The sequence below is a fragment of the Rhinatrema bivittatum genome, chromosome 10, assembly GCF_901001135.1.
Source record: "Rhinatrema bivittatum chromosome 10, aRhiBiv1.1, whole genome shotgun sequence".
NCBI classification, from domain to species: domain Eukaryota; kingdom Metazoa; phylum Chordata; class Amphibia; order Gymnophiona; family Rhinatrematidae; genus Rhinatrema; species Rhinatrema bivittatum.
In genome coordinates this window covers 106,630,196-106,652,590 of record NC_042624.1, presented here as the reverse complement: position 1 = coordinate 106,652,590, position 22,395 = coordinate 106,630,196, and the positions used below count along the sequence as shown (strand labels likewise).

At 41.9% G+C, this 22,395-nt stretch overlaps 1 protein-coding gene across 13 annotated transcripts in view; it reads right to left on the bottom strand.

Annotated features, from left to right (window-relative positions):
* DAB1 (DAB adaptor protein 1) overlaps positions 1-22,395 on the bottom strand; it is a 322,030-nt gene that overhangs the window by 25,352 nt on the left and 274,283 nt on the right. For 5 of the 13 annotated variants that reach the window (XM_029618406.1, XM_029618407.1, XM_029618405.1 and 2 more), the window contains exons 5-9: positions 21,069-21,200; positions 19,320-19,439; positions 17,495-17,533; positions 16,057-16,122; positions 7,920-7,979 (exon numbers count right to left, since the gene is read on the bottom strand). In XM_029618406.1, the coding sequence (XP_029474266.1) occupies positions 7,920-7,979; positions 16,057-16,122; positions 17,495-17,533; positions 19,320-19,439; positions 21,069-21,200 (417 nt within the window). The remainder of the gene's footprint in view (positions 1-7,919; positions 7,980-16,056; positions 16,123-17,494; positions 17,534-19,319; positions 19,440-21,068; positions 21,201-22,395) is intronic. The other 8 variants (XM_029618408.1, XM_029618411.1, XM_029618414.1 and 5 more) reach the window with 5 other exon arrangements.

Below are 22,395 nucleotides of genomic sequence, written 5' to 3'. Positions count from 1 at the left end.
TTCTCTTCACCCACCTGTTTTATTCCCTTGTTAATTATTCATTTTGTTATATTGTAAACCGATGTGATGTTCACACTAACACCGGTATAAAAAAGGTTTTAAATAAATAAATAAAACCTCTCCCTGCCTCTTGGGAAGGGGCCCATGCTTCCCAGGCCTTCGGAGCTCTGACCCACTCGTTGATGGGTTCAAGCCACTTGGTTTCTGTAAAAGTGGGACAGGATTCAGCCTGTAGGACCAACCGAGATGATCCCGGTACTCCAAAATAAAAAACTCCACACTCCAGGCGATGTGTTCCAAAAGAAAGATAGGTTTGTTCCAAAAAATAAATTCAGAATCAGCAGATATAAATATACCTGAGCAATCAATTCCAAAGATAATTTTTTTCTAATTAGCTCAAAGAAAATCACATAGGCAGCCAATGCCCTTATGCAAGGTCACTCTTAAGTTTATACTTGGGGCAACAGAGGGTAAAGTGGCTGGTCCAATGTCAGTAGGAGGAGCGGTGGGATTTGAACCCTGGCTCCCCCTGGCAGCGTCCATTGTGCTGACCACTCGGCTACTCCTCCAGTTGAAAGCAAGTGCAGAGCAGGCATGTGAAAGCATGCACGGGGATTTCAAGAGGGACCTTCCGCCTGTCCCCTTTCCCTTACTGGTAATAGCACAAGTGCAGCGAACCGCTCGCGTACTTTTACAGAAAATCGTATTATATTTTCATCAACTTGTTGCTTTATATATTGTTTATTTTTCGGATATTTATGAATAGGCTGGACACCGCTTAGAACATATTTAGTGATTCGTGGCTTATACTTTTTTTAAATGACTAACATAAATAAATGCAGGTTCTGAGTGGGGGGGGGGGAAGACAATTTTCAAAGAAGCTTTTTACGTGGGTCGAGGTTGGTTGGCCCGCATGGAGAGTTCTACCATTGCCCTCCTGGTGCTGCACGGAGAGTCATGGAGTCTAATGCTCTGTTCTAGGAAGGAACGATGCCCATTCATCTTTTTTTCAGAAAGAAGAACTTAGGCATCCAGAAAAGGCAAAACTGGCCAGTGAACCGACTTGTTCAATCTCTGCTGATTTGCAAAACCCCTTTACATGTAGTGGAAGACTTTGGGCTGTCTTTTTCTTTCAGTTCATTGCTAGCAGCACCCCCCTTTTATATTTAACAAAGAAACAAAGGATTGGCAGTGTGATTAGTTCCTAAGAACGCCTGCCCCATCTTCCTCGATGATTGAGCTTAGCACTAAAAGCTATTACAAACCCGCCCGTTGGGTTAAAGTGTAATGCAGGGGCAATAATCTTTTCATGAACACTTTCTCAAACATATTTAATTAGAAAGTTTTATTTTTTGCATTTTTCGGTAGCAAGAATAAAAGGAATTGTTGTCATTTAGGGCAACGTATGATGAAGGGAAAAGATAATCAATTTCTTACATTCCAGCTCGGTCATGCTTGCAGGGGCTGACGCTGGTTCTCATTAGTTCACGTCAATAGGCCTTAATATCCCCGAGATTCAAGTGCCTGAAAACCAGTAAATGAATTGGCCGGAGCCACCTATGTTATCATATCTACTCTCCCTGATCAAATCATAAGTTATCCAAATCCAAGTCCTATTAAAAGCATATTTACAATAAGAAAATGGCAGATGAGAAAGTGGGGGCAGTGTGGCCAGATGGGTAGAAACTGAAATATTGCATCTAGTAATGGATTTGAATTCATTCCCTGATGCACTTTTTGGTTTCAGTCCCAATTATCTTAATGAAATGCAGGATGGTGGTGCATTATAATGCTGTGCGAGGTATGTCTTTTTAAAATCAGTCTGAAATGTTGTGCTGTCCATGGAGCAAAAAAAATAAAGGCAACCATGAATGAATACGTTACGGTAACCCAAAAATAGTGCGGGCAAAAATAGGGCGTGCCTATGATATTTTCAGTAAAAAAAAAAAAAAAGAATTAAAAAAATAAGTAAAAACAACTGCTAGTTCATACTAGGGGTGTGCAGGCTAAAAAAACATTGTTTCATGTTGTGTAGTGTCGTTTGGGGGTCTATTTTCCTTTTTGTTAATGTTTTCCCCTATTTTTTAATGTTTCAGAAATAGTGCACACTTTTACTGAGTAGTACACGCTATCTGCAAAACAATACACACTGTTTTCAAATAGTGCGAACCATTTAGAAATAGTGCATATTAAAACAATAGAAGAAAAAGCACAAAATGGTGTGGTTGTTTTCTATTGTTTGTTTTAAATGCACATCCCTAGTTCATAGAAGCACTACAGTCAAGGATGGCTTAAACTTTTGATGGATTCCCCCTGAGGAGCCATGCAAATCAAGAGCTCTATTGTTTTTTTGGTTTTTTTTTTTACATCTAGCTTTGAAATATGCTGTATTAGTGTTTTCTGGCTTTTACTGATATTGAAGCAAGTATTGGGTAGTGTAAACACCATAGACTATAATTGTTTTTGAAAACAAATGATTACTTTTCTTTTTGAGTGCTTTTAATGGCTTAATAATGATTACTATTTCATTCACCACTTCTTTAAATGCCAACTGTAATGTTTATATGAAGTAGCCATTTTTGCACTCATTTTTATATTTCTTAAAATTTTTTTCCTGAAAATAATTTATGGTTTTGCGTACTGTACATGGTGCCATCTGGTCAGTCTCATTGGCCTCAAAATGTTCCTGAATAATTAGTGTCAAGTCAGGCTAACTGAAGCTCATATATACTCTATTTTGCATATGGATGAATAAATGAGATCTCTTGTGAACCGAGGAATGTGGCTTGAAACAGCAGGCTGAATGTAAACATGCTGTAATTAGGGCCAGCAGAAAAGTATATGAATGTAGTATACTACATTCTGGAGGGGACTCCCCACACTCTCAGTGGCATATTTCTAAGTGAATAACCATACTGGAACAGATTTGCACAAAGAGAGGGTTAATTTATTAGGCCATCATCATAACAGTGAATGGGAAGAAGGGACAAGACAATAGTGCACTGTAACCCTTGCCCCTCCCCCTCCACTAATCCCCTCTTCCAAACAGTAGCTAATATAGACAGATATGCAGGCTAGAGGCAGACACTGTATAACGGATAACATTTCTTGGCTGCAGCTTTATTAGCTAATACAATCAGAAAGTTAACATAAAGCACATAACTCACGGTAGCAGTTAATTACCCTAATCTAACATTGCCATCTAAACATCCCAGATAAGTTTACTATAGTACTCATCCATATACATCCTTATTGTCCAGTTTGCATGCATTCGTGGCCTGCCAGACAGATCCAGCCTCGTGATGCCTCTAGGCAATCACTAAGACTTCTATTTTGGCAGCCTGACAACTCTGCTTCTCTAAGATGATTGTCATATGCATATGTATGCAGTCTGCCCAGCGGACCCGGCTACTTCTCACTAGCCTACCCAATACTCGCCATTGGCTAAAGCTCCAAGTTTGCCAGGGAAACTTCCTGTCCAAGATTGCTCCTACTATCCGGATGCGGATGCCCTTGGATGATCTTGTCCTTTTCCACCATAAACTGGGGTAGTGATCTATCACTTACCCCAGCTTCCTTCCATGTGCTGCAGCCTAAAGGGTTGTGCAAGATCTCCCTCCACTGCATCTTGTAGAGGTGCTTATGCCTATCCAAAAAACATATCTGAATAATTCTTCTAACTGGCCTACCAAACATATATCATGACCTGCAATTCTCCATGCAAGTTCTTGCAGACGTTTGCATGAACTTGCATGGAGAAGACTGAGATAAGCAATTGATGAAGGGGACAAGAGATGGAAAAGATGGTGGCGATGTCCTATAATAGATGACAATGGAAATGCTATTTGAAAACACAAACTGTAAAGTTCTCAGCTGTGAAGCATTTGCATAATGTAGCGTTGCAACAAGAGAAAGGGTGTGGGATATGTCTGTTATTTATACCTCCCTCTCATGCCAAGTAACCTAGGCTGAGTGATATCCATGTTGGGAGTTACACAAAATGAAGTTAAGTTCACTATTCTGATGTATCCTGAGATACCAAGAATGCTTCTTTGTTTGTCAGCATAGGGAAAGGCTGCAGTACCAACGTTACATTAGCAGACCCTTCTGACAAGGCATATAGAAGAATAATAAGCAATATAAGTAATTACAATCATTTATCAGCAGTCTCCAGTTAAGTTATCCGAGTAAGATACCACCACTCAGATACGCCCCCTGCATACCTCTGATTTGTCTTGGTAAGTTTTGTTCATGCAAACGCTTACCCAGATAAATCAAAATCTCAGTGGTTGGCGTGCTAGGAAATTCAGTTCCAGCAGTGTGTCTGGCTAGCTCCCTGACCTAGCCAGACAAACCATTTCAATATGGACCCCTCTACTGAAAATGTATCCCATGCATATCAAATGTTCACTTACTCTGAGATAAGCAATAGTAGAAGCCCTGTTATTTGCTTATAATTAAATAAAGTACACAAGAAGCATTAAGGAAATGCATTTCTTGGCTCATATAGAATGCTTGAACAATATGAATTCTGTAGATTTGCAATTGTGAGCACTGAAAAGGGCTGTTTAGCACACAGCTGGCATATAGTACTTGGCCAGCCAATGCCATTAAATGGTTGCAAGACTGTAGAGCCGAATAAATGTTTCTACCATGCCATCTTTCTATCCAGGCATCTGAAACAGCCCTCTCCCCAACCCTGCCACACAAAAATAAAGTTAACATATAGTCTAATATACATTGTATGATGTCCCTTAGCTATTCTACCTTGCAGGGTACAACTAAAAAATTAAAGGTGAATTTTCAAAACATTACGCACGTAAAAATGAGCATATACGCAAATAAGTAGTCTGTACTCATGTATTCCATATTTTATAAAAGTCCAAAATACGCACATATTTTCGCATTCGCATACACATATACATGTATAAAAAAGGAATGGTCTAGAGGTGTTCCCGGGAGGGGACAACAGTTACATGTATAAGTTGCTATTTTAAAAAGCAGTTTTGCACATACAAATTCTAACTTACTCATGTACTTTTACACCTGCTAATTATCTGGTGTAAGTGATATTAAATGGGTTTATTGTGAACTACTGACTGGGTGGGAGATCTGGGTGAACTAGGGAGAACATAAGATCATAAGATTTGCTATACTGAGTCAGATCAAAGGTCTATCAACTCCAGTATCCTACTTCCAACTTTACACTTTAAAAACCATTCACCCTCATGGACTCAATAAGGACATTGAATGGCATTTATTCGTGTAAATGGGGGCGGGACTTATTTTTGACAGTCTCGCGATGACACCTGTTTTTGGCGCCAAGGCTTCTTCTTTAAATTGTGTTCACATAGTGAGGGTGTTTGCGCTCCATGATATGATTAAAGGATGTAAGTATACATTGTATCTCTGTTACTGTTATAGCCTCTTATGTTATGTTCCACTCTGACTGACTGTGTTTGTATTTTAGAATTTATATTCTGTGTGGTCCCTCCCGATGCAGCCACCAGCGAAACACGGGACCGTGTCGGGGGACTGATACCTGTTTATATATACTAACGTGGAGTTGCCGTTTTCTACTGACTGTAAGAATTAAAACTGAAAAATTTCTATTATATCTTGTGGTGGAACTGAAACTTTTTCCTTGCACGTTATATTTGGAGATGTCAGGAGGCCCCATTTCTTTTCTTTTTTTTTTCGGTGTGTTTTTTTAACTAAATAAATGAAATGGACATTAGATAAAATGAATTTTGTGGGAAAACAACCCCACTCCCAAAAAAACGTCTTCCCGCCCCTAATATTTACTTATATTATTAGCTCACTCTTTTGATGGATCATCATCCCTCGGGCACACTTGTTAGACAGGACGTATTAAATGATAGAAGGGCACAGCTGTGGTTCAGTGATGCAGAGGCATCTCCACACCCTCCCTTTTTGCTATACACATGGGTGAGGAGTTGCACTCTTCTTTACACTTAAACTTTGCAGGAAATTTCACACCATTGGACTAAACTCCCAGCCCCTCCACATATACGACTCTACCAATTTCATAAGCATTTTGCTGTGAAAGGAAGGCCCCGACTCCACACATTCAAGGGGTTATTATATGCCCAAGTTACACCAGTTTTCAAAGCAAACCTATTTATTTTATTTATTTGTTTATTTATTTACATGTTCTGATGCCCTGCCTCTTTCCATGGTATGTGTACAGCACGGATTACAGCCAGTCAGGCCTTCATAAATCATAAAACATCAGCATACAATAAAACAATTAAAATCATAAAACGTATGCGTTTAAGTCCGTTTTGAAAATTATCCCACAAAAAAAACTACTCGTTCAAATAGTTACACCCATTATTTTATGCAGGGAATGTTTTCTGGGAAATGTCCACACATACAAGTCAATTTTCAAAGGAGTTACACATGTAAATATAACATACTATCATAGCAATTTTAAAAAGCCACTTATGCGCGTAAAGTGCACTTAGACATGACTATTCTATTGACATTTCAATGGCATATATTGCAGCAATTTCCAAAAGCCCACTTTCATGGATAAAGTGCATTTACACGTGTGAAACCCAGCTTTAAGTGTGTAAATGCTTTTAAAATCAGGCCCAAACTTTTCAAAATCAGAAAGTATTTGCGTAAATGCAAACCCCACCCAGACTCAGCATCCTATGGCAGTATTTTGTTCAAAAGAAATAAAAAATTTATGTTCCTCTTCTTTTTCTTTTTCCGTATTGAATGTGGTAGGGCACATGAATACAGTAGTTCTGAGTACATTTAAATGATATTGTATGGCAATGAAAGTGCAAACGAGCATTTTTGGTTTCCTGCCCATAGTTTAAGTTGGCATCCTGGTGTGGGGCATGCACAACAGGAAAGGGATAATGAGGCATACTGTAATGAAGCCGATAATGTATTAAGCAATTACGACTGGAAGACAGCCTAAACTTCAAATAATTGGGGATTTATACAGTTTTCTCTGAGATGTATGGGGCTTCTGAGATAAGCTTCAATAAATTACAAGATGGTGAAAATTTCCGTAGAAAAGGAAATTCAAGGAGGTCACAGGAAGGAAAATTCAAAGAAAGCATAAGAAAATGCTTCGAAATTGAAAGGGTGGTAGAAGCCTGCAATTACTGGCAAAAGCAACGGCAACCAAAACGATGACAAAATTTGAAAAACATGTTTGACAAAAACAGAGAGCAGCGTGGTAATGGCAGATTTTTTTTTTTTGGGTGGGGGGTGAATAACAGGTAGAAGAAATCAGAGGGGAGGGGGGCTTGTGTCACATAGAATGTTAGAGGGTCAAAGAAGGGAAAATAAAATCCAATAGGTAGAGAATAGGGGGCTTCAGCTGGATTGTGTTTTGAAGAAGGCTGGGGAGGCCCTCACAAAGCAACCACTGCTGTAACTCTGTCAGAGGTAAGCTGCATCAGGTTTCCAAGAAGCTTGGAATAACTTGCACAGAAGAACCATGGTTATAACCCTAACGTCAACTAGAATGGAGAGTCTGGATACTTCAGAAAACAGCCTCTCTAGCTTTGGTGGCTGTTTGTATTATTAGAAAGCTTGGTTGTAAGGCATGGGAGGGAGTACTCAATGTTGGATTAAGTACAGGACTTGTAAGAAGCCATAAGGAAGATAACACACCCTGTAATAGACTACTAGTGGAGGTGGTGGCTTGGGATATATATAGAGGGCAGTGGTAGGAACAGGTTTGAGAGGCCAGGTTAAAAAATCATGTTGAGATGGAGAGCCATTATTGCTTATCCACTCAAAGTGGTAGAGAACCAGAGAGGAAGACAATTGAGTAGATTGGATGAGCTGCTCTCATTTACTGTGTCATACATATAAAATTATGCACAGCTTCACCTATGCTTTTTGCCCCAAAATAGAGAAATCATACGTACACTTACAGGTTGACTTTTTGGCACATCATAAATACCTTCCTTCTTCTGGCTGGTTGGAACCTAGATGAATGAAAATAAAATACATAAGGTATCATGTTTAAAAAACCCCACTATCAGATGTACCATTGGACATCACCCTTTCAGAAATAGAAAGAAAGTAACGGGGATAGCACCAAAAAATAAATATAGGGCCCCAATGGGATTCCTACTAAGGAGTGTGGTCTATTAGGAAGGTGAAACAGTGTAGAGCAGAGGAGTGCATCATCATTATCATAGTGCCCTCATTAAAGGTTCCTGTAAAAGTTTATTCCATCTTTACTATTTGCAAGTGAACCCTAATATTTTTATAGATTTTATAGCTCAGAGTGGAAAGGACAGGAGGTTTTCCTTTTAGTATCCTTAAGTTTGAACAGCACATGCCCAAAGCCTTAAGAACATAAGACCAAGGCCCACTGAGCCCATCATGTCTTGGCAGACAGTTAAGAGATTTACTTCCAATTCACTTCCAGTGGTTGGCGACTTGTGTGTGTTTTTGTTTTTGAGTGGTTTATTCATTGCATGCTTTTCATTGGAGGAAATTTCATTCATACTTCCTACCCTAGAAAGGGGAGTGAAGACTTGAGGGTTTGGTTTGGGTTTTTTTTTTTGTCATCTGGGTATCTTTCAATCCAAGGCATTCTGTTGCCAATTCGGCATTTGGATGAAGGAGGGGATACCCAGTTGGTACTATAACTGGGAGGAAAGAGGATGGAAAGTGCCAATACACCGGTGCCCCTCTAGAACAAACATGCTGTGGAGGTGCCCACAAGGGACACAAGAGGGGGGAGGAGAGAACTGAAGAATTCAAATCTAGAATTGGATCCCAGCTGTTTTAGAGGAATCCCTAAAGGAATAGGAGGACACTTTCCAGTTTGTCCGGGGCAGTTTCATATTCCATCCAAGGAGAAAGAAAGGACCCTGAGGGAGAATTAAGGGACCACTGATTCACACATTCACTGCTTTCCATTGCATTATAGATAGTATCGGATAAACTTGAATCAACAGCCATATTATTCATGTTGAACAAGTACCTCAGTAAACGCCATTAGACTGCCCAGCTTCTTCATTGGCATTTAGAAGATCAGAGTAAATGTAACACCTAGGACTTGGAGATTTATCCTTTCCACAATCCCCTCCTCCCCCCCCCCCCCCCCCCCACACACACAGAAGAAAGCATGCACCAGGGTTGTGTGAGAATGAGTCCAGGACTTAACCCCAGTACTGAGTATGAGCCCTCTTGGGACTGAGGATGAGGGTTACATAAAAATGTACTAAAAGGAAACCAATATACTAGGCAAATATGTGCTTTACAGTGCAGGATAATGAGGTGACTAAGGACTCTACCTTAGATATTCTTGCAGAAATACAAACTCACAACATGTTTACTGCACATCACACTATACGTAGCTATTGCATGCACATGCATTCTTCAACTATGAGACAAACATATCAGAAAAGGCTATGCCATGTCATTTGAAAACATCATAACTAAGACTTCAGGATCATTTTGGCACCAGTCATGTTCAACTGATTTGCCACCGTTCAAGCTGAGCATCGGTTATGGTTACTGCCCATTCTTCTGCTTACATAAAGGTAACAGCAGTGAAATTCTCCACAACTAATCACATTGCATTGGGAAAGGAGGAGGCAAATTTAGAATAATCAAGAACTTTACTTTAACATTCATAATTAGTACGTGCTGCAAAGCCATTCTGTCTAAATGCTGCATGCTTTTGGTGAAGATACTTCGTTAGATTGTATTATATTAGAGGAATGGACATTTCAGTGAAATAACATGTTATCTGTACTGTGTCGTCAACTGGGTGAGATTGCAACTGTACAAATGCAAAGATGCTTTTGTTATTGTACTGTATTTTTCAAAAACAGTAGTTTCAATCATTAAATGGGGAGGGAAAGGGCTTGTAGTACAATCAGATAACAGAGTTGCAAGAGAAAGTTGAAATAGCCTTTCATTTTGCGATGATAGATACCACTTCATGGTTTTAACAACTGCAATACTACTCTGCTTTTGTCATTGTAATGACTTGAAAATCATTCATATAATAAAAAAAAAATAAGTATATGACTTTAGTTGAATAATCATTCTGTACTAACAATCCTGAAGAATGTGTTGCCCATTTTTAAAATTTTCTGCTCTGGCCAGACCCTGAAGCTCAGAAGGGGGAGTGTAATCTGGGTAACCTATACCCGTGATCAATTTTTTTCCTTTTGGCTTCAAGGTTGGGGGCAGAGAAGGCCAAAACGATTGCTGCTAGAGGGCTGACGGTTGATCAGTGGGGTGGTACCACAGCCAGATTTATCTCTTTGGTGTCCCTAGGCACTGAGCAGAAGTCCCCTTCTAAGATGCAGTGGCCAGGAAAGGAGGAGTCCTACCCCAGAAATGCTCAGAGGTGAAAGGGGCACCTCTCCTCCACAGGGCATTCCTCTCACCCAAGCACTGCTCAGTCTGAGCAGGAGTGTGCCGGTAGATCCATCCCCATTAAGGCACAGAGGTAGGCCAAGTGCAATTGTATAGTGTTCTGAATGCCACCACCCCACTCTCGGGCCCTTAAGAAAGTGGGTCTGATGGGATACTGCTGCTTAGGCTGAGCTACACTATTAACTGTATGCTATGTTTATATTATTTTTATGGGTTGGGTGGGTTCAGGATAGAGGAGGTACTTCTTTCAACTTGACAGCACTAGTCAGCTGTTCTATCCTGCCTAATGAGAAATTCAGGCCTGAGTGGGTCTGACACCAAACGGTTAATGCGAGGACACGGGGCAGTGACATGCATGCCTTGGAAGAACCTAAACTCCCTGCTCTTTAGGTTCCTAACCTCTTTTCCTCTCCCATTCTACCCGACTGCAAAGGACCAGCCTATCCTCTCATGGTGCTGCTGGCCTGCTCCACCCTGGACACCCACATCGGGCTCGTGAGGGAGGGAATAAGTGCGTAGTAGAAGTGGTCAGAATTCCCCCCAGGTTTGGCCCATTGACAAGCTTCAAGCGAGTGATAGGACAGAGATCCCAGCAGACTCTTCTCTCGAGCAGCACTGCTGAGGGTGCTGCTGGGTAGCCATTAAGGCCATGAGTGTAAGTAAGCAGGACTTAGCAGCCGTGCAGGAATCGACCAGACTTGTCAGGAATGTTGAGTGTGGCCAGGCTGTCACAGCAGAGATGGGGTTTTCAAACAGTGACAATAAGGAACAGCTTCTAAAAAGCCACTGAAATTATTTGGGCTAAGATGAGATGGGGAGGGGGGTTTGATCTCCCCAATTTTGCCAGGGTTTAAGTGTCAAAGAGGAAAAGATCTGCAAGATGACGTGCATTATTGAACGGTTATGATCTGATCTTTCTAGCTATTATTTAAATAAAGACAATTGTGATCTATTGCTTCCAAGATCAGCTCTGCTTCCTGGTAAGGGAATACAAATGTCTGGGGGTGGAGCTCGCTGAGGCTGGCTGCTCATGCCCTTCTTATGCTTTTCACTAGCTTTAAGGTGGCTAAACTGTGCTACGGTGGGAACTGGGAAATAAGAAAAGCAGCATGAAGGGGATAGAGATAAAGACTGTGACAGAGCTTGAAAGTAATGGCCTTTCAGTCTTTCTTCTCCTCTGCTGCCTTATTCTGACATGAACAACACACTTTGACCTTTCTGCTGCCGAATGGCATATTATTGTACCACCATTTTTAAAATTTAATTTGTTTTAAAGCACCCTTATTTAGAGCATTGTTTAATCCCTAAATAATCATAACCACGTATATAATGCATATTTGTGTGTGTGTGTATATAAACAAAGAGCAAGATGGCAGTTTATAACAGGAAGGCCCATCTTGTCTGCCCAATCTCTCTTCCTATGATGACACCACAGAACCGACCCAATCCCTTACCTTAGACTTACTTCCCCATTCTTTCTTGAAATTATTACTGTCTTTGCCCCTCACCTACCCCTACCTACCCTCCCTGCCTCTATAGGGAGGATGTTTCTTGGATCCATCACCCTACTTCCTTATTTGCTCCTGAGTCTATCCCCTCCATTCATCCATCCATCCAGCTACTGATCCATATGGAAGGTTCACCACACACACACACACACACACACACACGGTTTTATTTCACAGGTGTCTGCCCTCTTACTACAGAGTTCAGATATGAAGCTGCCAGCTTGCAAACTGAACATCACAACAGTAAAACCAAAGGGAGAAATAAAGCCCCAGAAAGAAAGAGGACTTGACATCCAATGCCCTTCCTCTTATGGCAAAAAGATTGTACAATGAAATAGCTCTTTTTGGGGGGAGAGGGGTGTGCCCATTTCCTTATGCTCGTTTTGGGCTTTCAGCTAAATAAAAAATGGCCTATTTTGGGCTAAAGCACCAAGAGCTTTTATTCACAGTTCCTGAGTATGTCATTTTTAATTTTATATCTGCCATCCAGCCCCCCTAATACAAGGAGAGTCCTCAGCCAAGGGTTGCAAACCATGCCTCCCTCTGAAATTCTGCTAAGATGCAGCCTAAGCTTGGCCACTAGGTGTCACCATTGAGCAATGGCTGCTACTTTCTTCCTCTAGTCTAGAGGCTTTGAACATTGCCTTTACAGCACCTCCAGCTTCAGCCGGGGAAAAAAAGCTTGACCTAAGAATCAAACCCAGGTTTTTTGGGCGGCACTTGCCACTGAGTCAGCGGGCTGGCCCTGGAAACGTCCTGCCCAAATTCCATAAAAGCCTTATACTGTATTAACGCACACCTGCATCACTTAGGCTACATGGGCAGAACTGGTATGATTTCACTTGCATAGGGTTCATTAAAAGTTCAGTTTGCGTGTGCATTATGTCTGAGAAAAGCTCTAGTAATAATGTGTGCCAAAATTTACAAATGCAAAAATTCTAAGACATGAATATTTGTGCAGATCTGTTAATGTGTATGCCAGTAACTAATTTTGCTCAGCTGGAGAATATCACTTTCAATAACAGAAGGCACAGAGGTAACTTGCACAGAGCAGCAGTTACTTCCCTAAAAAACCCAGACAAACCAAAAACAAACTTGTTGGGCAGACTGGATGGACTACTTGGATCTTTTTCTGCAGAAATTTATTGGGCCGGATTTTAAAAAGGTTACGCGCGCCGGGCCTATTTTCAAAAGGCTCGGCGACGCGTGTAAACCTCCGCTACGCGTGTAAGTCCCGGGGCTTTACTAAAGGGGCGGGACAGTCTGGGGGCGGGGTCAGAGGCTCCAGGCACAGCGACTATTTGCTGCTGTGCGTGGGATCGCGCGCCGGCAGTTGGCCGGCGCGCGCAACTTGCGCTGCCCAGAGGCAGGCGCAAAAGGTAAATTAAAAATTTTGGGAGGGGTTAGAGTAGGGCTAAGGGAGGAAAGGTAAGGGGAAGGTCAGGTTAAAGGGGAGGGAACGGTGGAAGGCAGCGCGGCTCGGCACGCGCAAGGTGCATGACTGTGCACCCCATTGCGCGCGCCGATCCCTGATTTTATAACATGCGCACGCATGTTATAAAATCAGGCGTACATGTGCACGCTCCTGATAATGTGCGCACATGTAGGCCGCACGTGCTTCTTTTAAAATCTACCCCATTATGTTTACTATGTAATATGTTATGTTTCACCCAATGTAAATATTATTCCATGGTTTACAAAAATTCAGATACACAGATGAAGAGAGAGCTTTACAGATATTTTTACATGTCATAATAAATTTTAGAAAAGCTCTTCCCCATTCAAAGTATATAGTAATATATATATAAACATTTGGAAGCCAATATTCAAAAAGTCATTTAATGGATAACTGGCTACAGTTAGCCGAATAAGTTATCAGGGATATTCAGTGGGATAAACATGCGACTGAATATTCTCAAAAAACGTTATCTGGGTATGCCTACTCAGATAATTTTGAAACCTAAAATGGATGTAACAAAAAAAACAAAACAAAACACGAGGGAGGTGCCTCAGGTAATCACCAACCCATGAAAGAGACAGGAAATAAAAAATTGATTAGAAAAGGCACCAGATCAAAAATTACTTTTTCTTACAACCATGAAGGTGTCTGCAAGCCAGACAGTGTATGGATGGGTTTCTCCACCACCTGGTCTGATCTATCATCCACTTTCTTCAAACAAGCAGCTTCATAGCCATATGGAAGATAATTCTTCACAAAAATTTTTATAATGCAATAAAAACTTCTTAAATCCAATTAAAACACCACCAAAATAGTGTTTTAACTCACTTGGCAAAACAGGCCTGAAGTGTAAGAAAAATTGAAGCAAAGGTAATCACCAGTCAGACATTAGCATACATAATGTACTCTTAGCAAGTACAGTCTACTATGAAGTTATAGGGGTTAACCTCACCTTCTATATGCTAATCTCTTCTCTGGTTTATGATTGACAAAAACATTCTGCCAATCAGAATGCAGTTTTCATTTAAGCCCTCTGTGCTCTTAATAGACAACTAGCAAGGTCTCTGGAGCTTCCCCTCAGAATAATACTGCTCTGTGTTTACCTAAAACAGTTCCACAAATCATGAAAACAAATTCTTTACAGTTGTAAAATGTTATAGCTGCACCTCTGGTCCTCAAGAGTCACAAATAGGTCTGTTTTTCAGGATATCCACAATGACAATGCATGAGATATTTGCAAATCTGTCTCATACTTATTCATTATGGATATCCTGAAAATCAGGCCTGAATGTGGCTCTCGAGAACCGGAGTGGGTCAACCACTGCCTTAGTTGCTCAAGTAGAAATGGGAAACTAAATGACTCCTGCCCTGCAGACACCAGGATTTCTTTTCATTGAGTGCAACAAAAGTTTATTCCAGTTGGGTTATCACTTAACCAAGGAGAATAATATTAAAAAAGTACTTGCAATTAAAGTTAAAAAATGTATAGTATGCTTATTTAAAAGTGATTTATTGCATTATTCATGTAGCTGTAAAAGCTGCCTTGCCAATAAAAGAACTGGGAAAACAGATGTTTAACAGCATAGCAACATGCTGCTGAGCAGGGACGCAGGATTTAAATCGATACTCTTCCATATCATAAGGTAAAGATACCTGATGTGTTTATTAAACCTAGGACCAATGAGATCTGAAAGTCAGAGGCAGCAGTTTTCCCCAGAGTAAACTAATCCCACCCAAATCATGCATGCAAAGTTATATGCATGAACCACTGTAAAATGCAAATCCTTGAATATGTGGTGCTTTCTGCCACTTCAAATGCACAGCATTCCGAAATGGAAAATCTATACATTTTTTAAAAAAATGATGTTTTGGTCCATGAAACTCCAAACGTCCTGTTTTGAGTTTTATTTTTCAGCATTTGGTGAAAAAGCATTGCAATTGCATTTCCATGGGAAATTGTGTTGTCTCTGACTAGTTTGTTACGTGCTCTAAAACTAAACGTAGGTAGGAATGTAGGTTTGCAACGTGCTGCCAGTGTATCTCTCTTACTGTGTAGTGATGTCTGACAAGGGTTCCCTATCCTTTAAGAACGAAGCAAACTTGAATTGGTTTGTGCTCGAGGTAACTGATGATTTTCCCCGCTTCCCTTTAGCTATGTACACTTGCCACAGGGATCTAAGAATGCCTCCAGTAAATACTAATCAAAACACAGACATTTCTTCCAATAAAAAAAGATATAATAGCCAGCATAAAAGAAAAAAAAATCAAAGAAAGTCATTTTGGAGTTGTCCCTTTTCAAGGCTCCCATTCTGAGTTCATGGGAAAAAAAAAATCCTGCACCTGACGCCAAAGGGTTAAAGACTACAGGCACGCAAGATTGCTAAGCCAAAATGGACAAAATCAATTTCCCCCTTGCATTCTTGTGGTGCAACCTGTTCACTGTGACAAGAGGTTATTTTTTTTTTTTCTCCCTTTTGGAAAAACGCTTGTAACATTTTGTACCACTGGCGAATCAGGCCCTCAGGTGTAAGGAAAATTGAAGCACAGGAGTATTTGATATTCATGTTCTGCTTGACAAACTGTTCTTTAATTGAAAAAAAAAAAAAAAAAAAAGCAAAGTTCAATAAACTTATTAGGCTCTCTCTGCATTCAGCCATCCACTACCCACAATGCAGGCAGTAACTTATATACCTGGTAAATGTTTTCTTCCGTATCAGGATCACGGATTGGCTCATGTCCCGCCTCAAACACAATGTACTATTACATCAGCAGCCAGAGAGGAAAAGATGGAAGGTAAAACAGAAGGAAAACACAGAGAAGTTTGGAATGTCAGATAAAAAGTCACAAGCAAGCAATCAACAAGTTCCGGCTGCCAAGGTTTACTAAAATGGGAAGCTTTTGTTTTGTTATTGCATACAATGGGGATTCCACATTTTATGGTGCCAGCGCTTAGCCAGAAGAAAGTTTTCCTGATCCCGCTTACAGAACTGAATAGTCAATCCCATTACAGTCAAGACCAAAAAAACATGAGCTAGGATAGTGGTCAATCAAGGGCCTAAGGTTTGGCCACATCACTGGGGGCTCCTCCTGGTCTACAAAACAGGTGCGGCTGTTTTCCAGAAGAGATATGCAATTTTGGCGATAGAGCTATCCCTTTCGATCTATGGATGAAGCATTACTGGACAAGGTCCAGAAGGCGGCCCCTCTTTTACTGCTTCTATGCCTAAAAGATAAGTAAATGTATTGCTTGCAGTCACCTTTTAGCTAGGTGGGTAGCGCGGGTTAAGTCTGTAAGATATAGTTTACCACGAGACACATGCCAAAGAATTTGTATTTACATGTGGCTTGAATGGAAGCCAGTTTGTAAAATTTCAGATCTAACGTCATGGCAGTCTTTAGACACTGTTGTGACTACTTTACAAAACCTCTAGCAGTAAGAGCATCCGGCCAAGTTCAGCAATGCAATGCGATGGCGCTGGAGCAGTTAAAACATCACCAAAGTTATTTAGAAAAAAATGGGTAAAAAAAAATGAACAAACTGCACTGCAGTGCCATTCACAGACTTGTTTGAAAAGGAGCTGGCTCTGATGTCAGTGCTACCTAAACATAGCACCCACATCGGCCTCAGCCATACAAGGTGGCAAATAGGAATAATAATATCAGTCTATCTGAGGGCTCCGTATGCTCTCACGCGAAATCCCTTTCGCTGGAAAGAACGTGAACCGGGATAAACTAACGCCTTTCATGCTTCCGTTAGGGGGGTTTTTTTTGGTTTTTTTTTAATCCTCGTTAACAGTGTCAGATCTCTGCAGGATACTTTTCATCGGCATGAAGGGCAAATCCTCATGGTTTCTAAACCAGGATGTAAATGAAAGTTTAAGTTGTATTTTTTTTTCCATTGTGTTAGATGAATGGCCTCATTATTTCAGCGTCTCTTATCGTTGTTTCTAAAATATCTTTAAAAAAAAAAAAAACAACATGCTGCTCACATATTTTTTTTTAAGCTGTTTCTCTTCAGCAGTGTAATTATACTTTCAAAACACCCTGCTATTAGCTGTGAGCTGGCAACAAGCTGATTTCTTTTCAGCATCTTCCTGGAAAGGCTGCGTCTCACCACCCCATAAATTACCTGGTACACAGGGTCTTCTACATCTTCTTCCAAAATTGTCTACGTCAAGGTGTGCAGAAACAAAAGCGAGGAAGAGAAATAGCAGAGACATGAGAGGCAGAATTGGAGATTAAAGGACAGCCAGGGAATCAGGGGCATGCAGACCTAATATCTCTAAGGAGGTACAATCAGGCATCTGGGTTACTCACTCATAGATATTCAAATACAGGTATGCAAAGTGTTCCATGAACAAATTCACAGATTCTCAGTGTACATGCACTTCTGTGTGTAGGATTAGAAAAGCATTTACTCAGGCTTCCCCCCCCCCCCCCCCAAACTTTGGGATCCATTCACAATGGGACTAAGCAGCTAAATCGTCCCCTTTGAAATCTGAACATGGCAGAGCAGCTAAATCCAAAAGGATGATACATTTAGCTGCTCTAAAGAGGGGAAGCCCGTAGGCAGGGTTTGCTTAGGGGAGGGATAGCTATCCAGGATAGCAGGCCTAAATCTAGCTAGCTATCCCTGCACTCAGAGCTGGTGATCCCCTTCCCACCCATCTGATCTAGAAAATTCCCAGCCCACTCCCAACAATGCCCCAACGCCCCTCCCGCCTGCCCGAACTTAAAATCGCTCCTCCCCTAGACATCATTTTGAACGCTTTCCTACTTTCAAATCTGAGAAGAAAAACTCTGGACATCACCCTGATATCTATCCCACTTGCCTCACCTCATATTAAAAATCTGTGTCCCCCATCTCCTCCCACTTACCTGATCTAAAAAATAAGTTGCCTTTTGACGGCTCCCTTCCTCCCCCCAGAACCTTCAAAAGCTCCTCAATGCTGAGCCAATATGAGGATTCAGGCCTACCTGAGTTACGGCCTACAGGCCCAATGTCTAGCACTGCTCAGGTGCTAGGTACTGCCAGAGCGATGCTGGGTGCTGGGCTGGTAGGAGGCAAGCCTCTGCTCTTCTGCTGGATCAGCATTGGTGACTCTTTTTTTTTTTGGAGAAGGCTATAGGGTCAGTGGGCTCTTAGGCATCTACTTATTATTTTAGAGCAGGCTGGTGAAAAGGGATTGGGGGCGCAATGTGCAGAGGAAGCTGGACATGCTAACTGGACAGGCGGGAGGAAGATCACCAGCTTGGTTAGTTGAGGAGGAAGGACCAAGCTGGCTAGTGCTGATTTTCAGCACTAGTTAGCTACATTTAGGCACCCAAGTCTAAGGGGCCTCAATCTACGCGGCCAAAATTACCAAGATTATATTAAATCGAAGCTCATTTCAGATCCAAAATAACCTAGATGCCTAGGTTTGGCTGGAAATAAGCTTAATTAGCTATCCTACATTTGACTGGCATAAGACTTACAAGTCAGTTCACTGGCAACAATCTGAGCACACCTTTTGCCCAAGGATTTACAGTAAATAAACATTTACACCAAACAAGAGTTGCTGTAGTAACTAGAGACATCTTTGGATTCAACAGTATGCCAAAAGCAAAAAATAAAAAAAAAAGGATGCCCCCCCCCCCGCTCAACATAATAATATGTTAACCACAGGTCCCTTCCCTTCAGACAACGCCTTACACAAGTTCTGAAGAAGGTGTTTCCATTTTGTACTTTTGACATGGTCATAGTTAAATCTAACTTACCGTAAGCTTCACTTGATTTCAACAGAAACTACAATGATATTAATGTATACATTTTTTTTTTTTTAGATTGTTTAAACAATCTAAACATTTTTTTTTATTTTGAACACTTAATTGTATCCTTTCAAACAGTGCTTGCCACTGTTCTACTGTGACCCACTCATCGACGCCCAAGTGCTAGGCGGTGTTGGTTTCTGTACCTGGTAAACTGCTTGCTCGCACTGTTTATCTTTCTGTGCCTTTTTCTCCATCTCTTCCCTCTGTTTCAATTCGAAAATGAGTTGAAAGAGGTCTCGCAAGTCCAATATTACGGGCTCGGCCTGTGTAAAGTTAAAGGGGAATACACGTGGCTCTTAGCTTGACGCGCTTGTCGTGGCAACGTTACTGTCTTCAACTGTCGACCAATGCATTTAGGCAGGAGACTCCATCTCCATGTGTTGATTCACAGTACTCATAACAGATGAATAATAAGCTATTAAGAAATACTGTTACAATCTGCAGCATTAATAAGGACAGATGGTGATTTGTTTTCCCCGATTCCTTAATAGTCCATGAGTAAGTAAGCATTACATTTCTTCAGAGAACAAAGCTAATACAATTACAGCTGCAGTGACAGAGTAAAACAATTTTAAGCCCTTCTGTTTTCACACTCCTTCATTCTTTTCTGGCCGATGGGGATTGGTGGGGGTGGGGGGGGGGGGATGGAAGGGGAGCTCAAAAGCTACTGAAAATAGATGAGCTGAACCAGGGTGAGGTGACCAGATATCGGAGCCAAACCAGGACAAGTCCTGAACAGGATCATGTGAACTCTGGGGCAGTCAGAGAGTGGCTCAAATCTCAAGCCAGGAAACTATGTTAATGCTCATCTTATTATCTCTTTTGACATTTTTAATGCAGCAATCTGAGGAAAACGCGTTTCTTTGTGTAGGAGAATAATGTCTCTTCCCTCTAGTGCAAGGGTGGGCAACTGGGTCTGGTTTTCAGGATATCTACAATAAATATGCATGAGATATATTTGCAAGCTCTGCCTCCATTGTTGATATCGTGAAAACCAGGCCTCTTTGTGGCCCTCCGGAACTGCTCTAGTAAAATACATATTTGCTGGCAGTGGTAGTCCTAGAAATAGTACAAGGTCTTTGTCTTCACATGAAGGTCCCTATTTACTACAGAGCATTAAAAACCTGCGATAATATGTTGACGTGTTTGTCTTGATTACCTTGTAAGCTCTCTTGAGAAGGGAGTGTCTCTTATGTGTTTTTTGTACAGTGCTGCGTACATTGAGCAGCATTACTAAAGGGTATTAATCCCTTAGAGATCAATTTTTAAAAGGGTTTATGTGCCTAACTTTCAGAGCTGCTTACCTAAATTGAACCCCAACTGGGGTTGAGCACCTAAACGTAGGTGCCTGAAGAGCGGGTGAGGCTGGGGGGGGGGGGGGGGGGGGTCAGGTCAGGGGAAGAAGTTACCCTGCCTAGCGCCTCTAAATTTGGCAGCTCAGATCTTCCCTTCCTCCCATTCAGTCAAAAATTAGTGCGGCCCAAATCACTCCCTCGCAGCAGTCCAAGCCCGGGATGGGAGTTGGGGGGTGGGGGGTAGGGAGGATGCAAGAACTGTTTCTCTTTCCCCCACCCCAGGCAATCTCTCCTTCCTCCCATGTGAAGTGTTAAAAAAAAACCCACCAAAAGCCCCAAACCGCATTTTGGCTCTGCTCCCTTCCGATCTTCCACTGGTACCGGCCCCCTCCCAATGCCCCCTCCCCCTTCTGCCAGTCCCCACCCCCACCAAACGCACTCTTCCCTCCTCCTGGCTTGGCGTGCGCCATTGCTCTGACAACGATCCTGCAGGTTACAGAAATTATTTTAGAAACATATTTTGTCGGGAAAATTGGAATCACCTTCACATTCACTAAGTCACCAGTCGCATGCTGTGTGAAAGATTTGGGTACTCACTGCCTGGGCGCTTTTTATTGCCACAAATCTATGGTTTCCTTCCTTTCCACAAACATATCCAAAGGCTCGGTGGTCTGTGATATCCTTTGCAATATATGAAATTTCATGAACTGCGTGATGGTGTTGAAGTACCTAAAACAAGCACCAAAAACAAAAAACAAGTGTCACATTTTACCAATCATTTCATTTGGTTTCTCATTTGGCTTCATTTTCAATCAGGATAATTGTTTTTTTTTTTTATTTTTCATGATTAGCACTAGCTACCAACGATGGGCTCGTTCTTCCTTACGCGTTCTTCATTTTGGCCAAAACGTCTGTGAGGTTGACCTGTTGAAGGATGTTGTACCGGAGCGTGCGTCCCTTCCTCCTGAGATTATGGAAAATGGCACCCGGTCTCTAGGGGATACAGGGAAAGAGAGGAAGGAGAAAGGCTTCTGGGAGATGCTGTTTCGGGGAGACATGACCAGGTGCAGCGAATTAAGAAGCTCGGGAAGAGGCTACAATAAGACGGCAGCCGGGGAAGCTGCCAGGAAAGCCGGGGCCCGAGAGGACAGGGCCAGGGCAACCTGAGAGCCAGTGCCAGACACCTTGGGAAGCTGCGGCTGCTGGAGAATTTAGCAGTTTGGCAGGGTGCTGAGGAGGAGAGCTTTTCTGGCTGTTGCAGGGGAGTTATGCAGGCTAGCCCGAATGTAAATGCCTCCAGCGCATATACACTGAGTGCCCTGGTCCATCGGGAGGTGGAATTGTGATGTTAATTTGCGAGATAAAAGACGTGGAGGGAAGGGATCGTTTCTGTTCAGAGTATTGCCCTGGGTATCTGTGCAACAAGAACTAAAAGATAAAAGCTTCATTCCTTTCCATGTCCTGTGGATTTCCTCACAGGGGACCACCATAAGAGAACAGAGGTTATGCTACCGGACAAAACAAGCTACCACGGAGTTGCGGAGCATTACAAACCCTGCTTTCTGCCTGGTTAGTCTTCTTTCTGAGCACTGTATGTATCCAGCTGCCCTCTACTCGTGCATTAATTCTATAAGGAAGCCTCTGTGAGATACTCACACTGCTACAAGCATTGAGTTGTACCAGTATCACAAACACTGTGGGTACTCAGGGACGTCTGTACCACAGGCAATATGAATGCTTAGGGTCTGATTCATCAAGGTCTTTTCACACAGAAACGGAATAAGAGTGAAGCCTTGGTGAAACCGGTACTCGGCGGGGTCAGTACCATGAGTGCCATGAGAATTTCGCAGCAGGGCAGTCACCAGGCTTTACAGCCCCCTGGCCGATCAGGGATGCCCTTGCCCCCTTCCGATGTCTTGAAAGA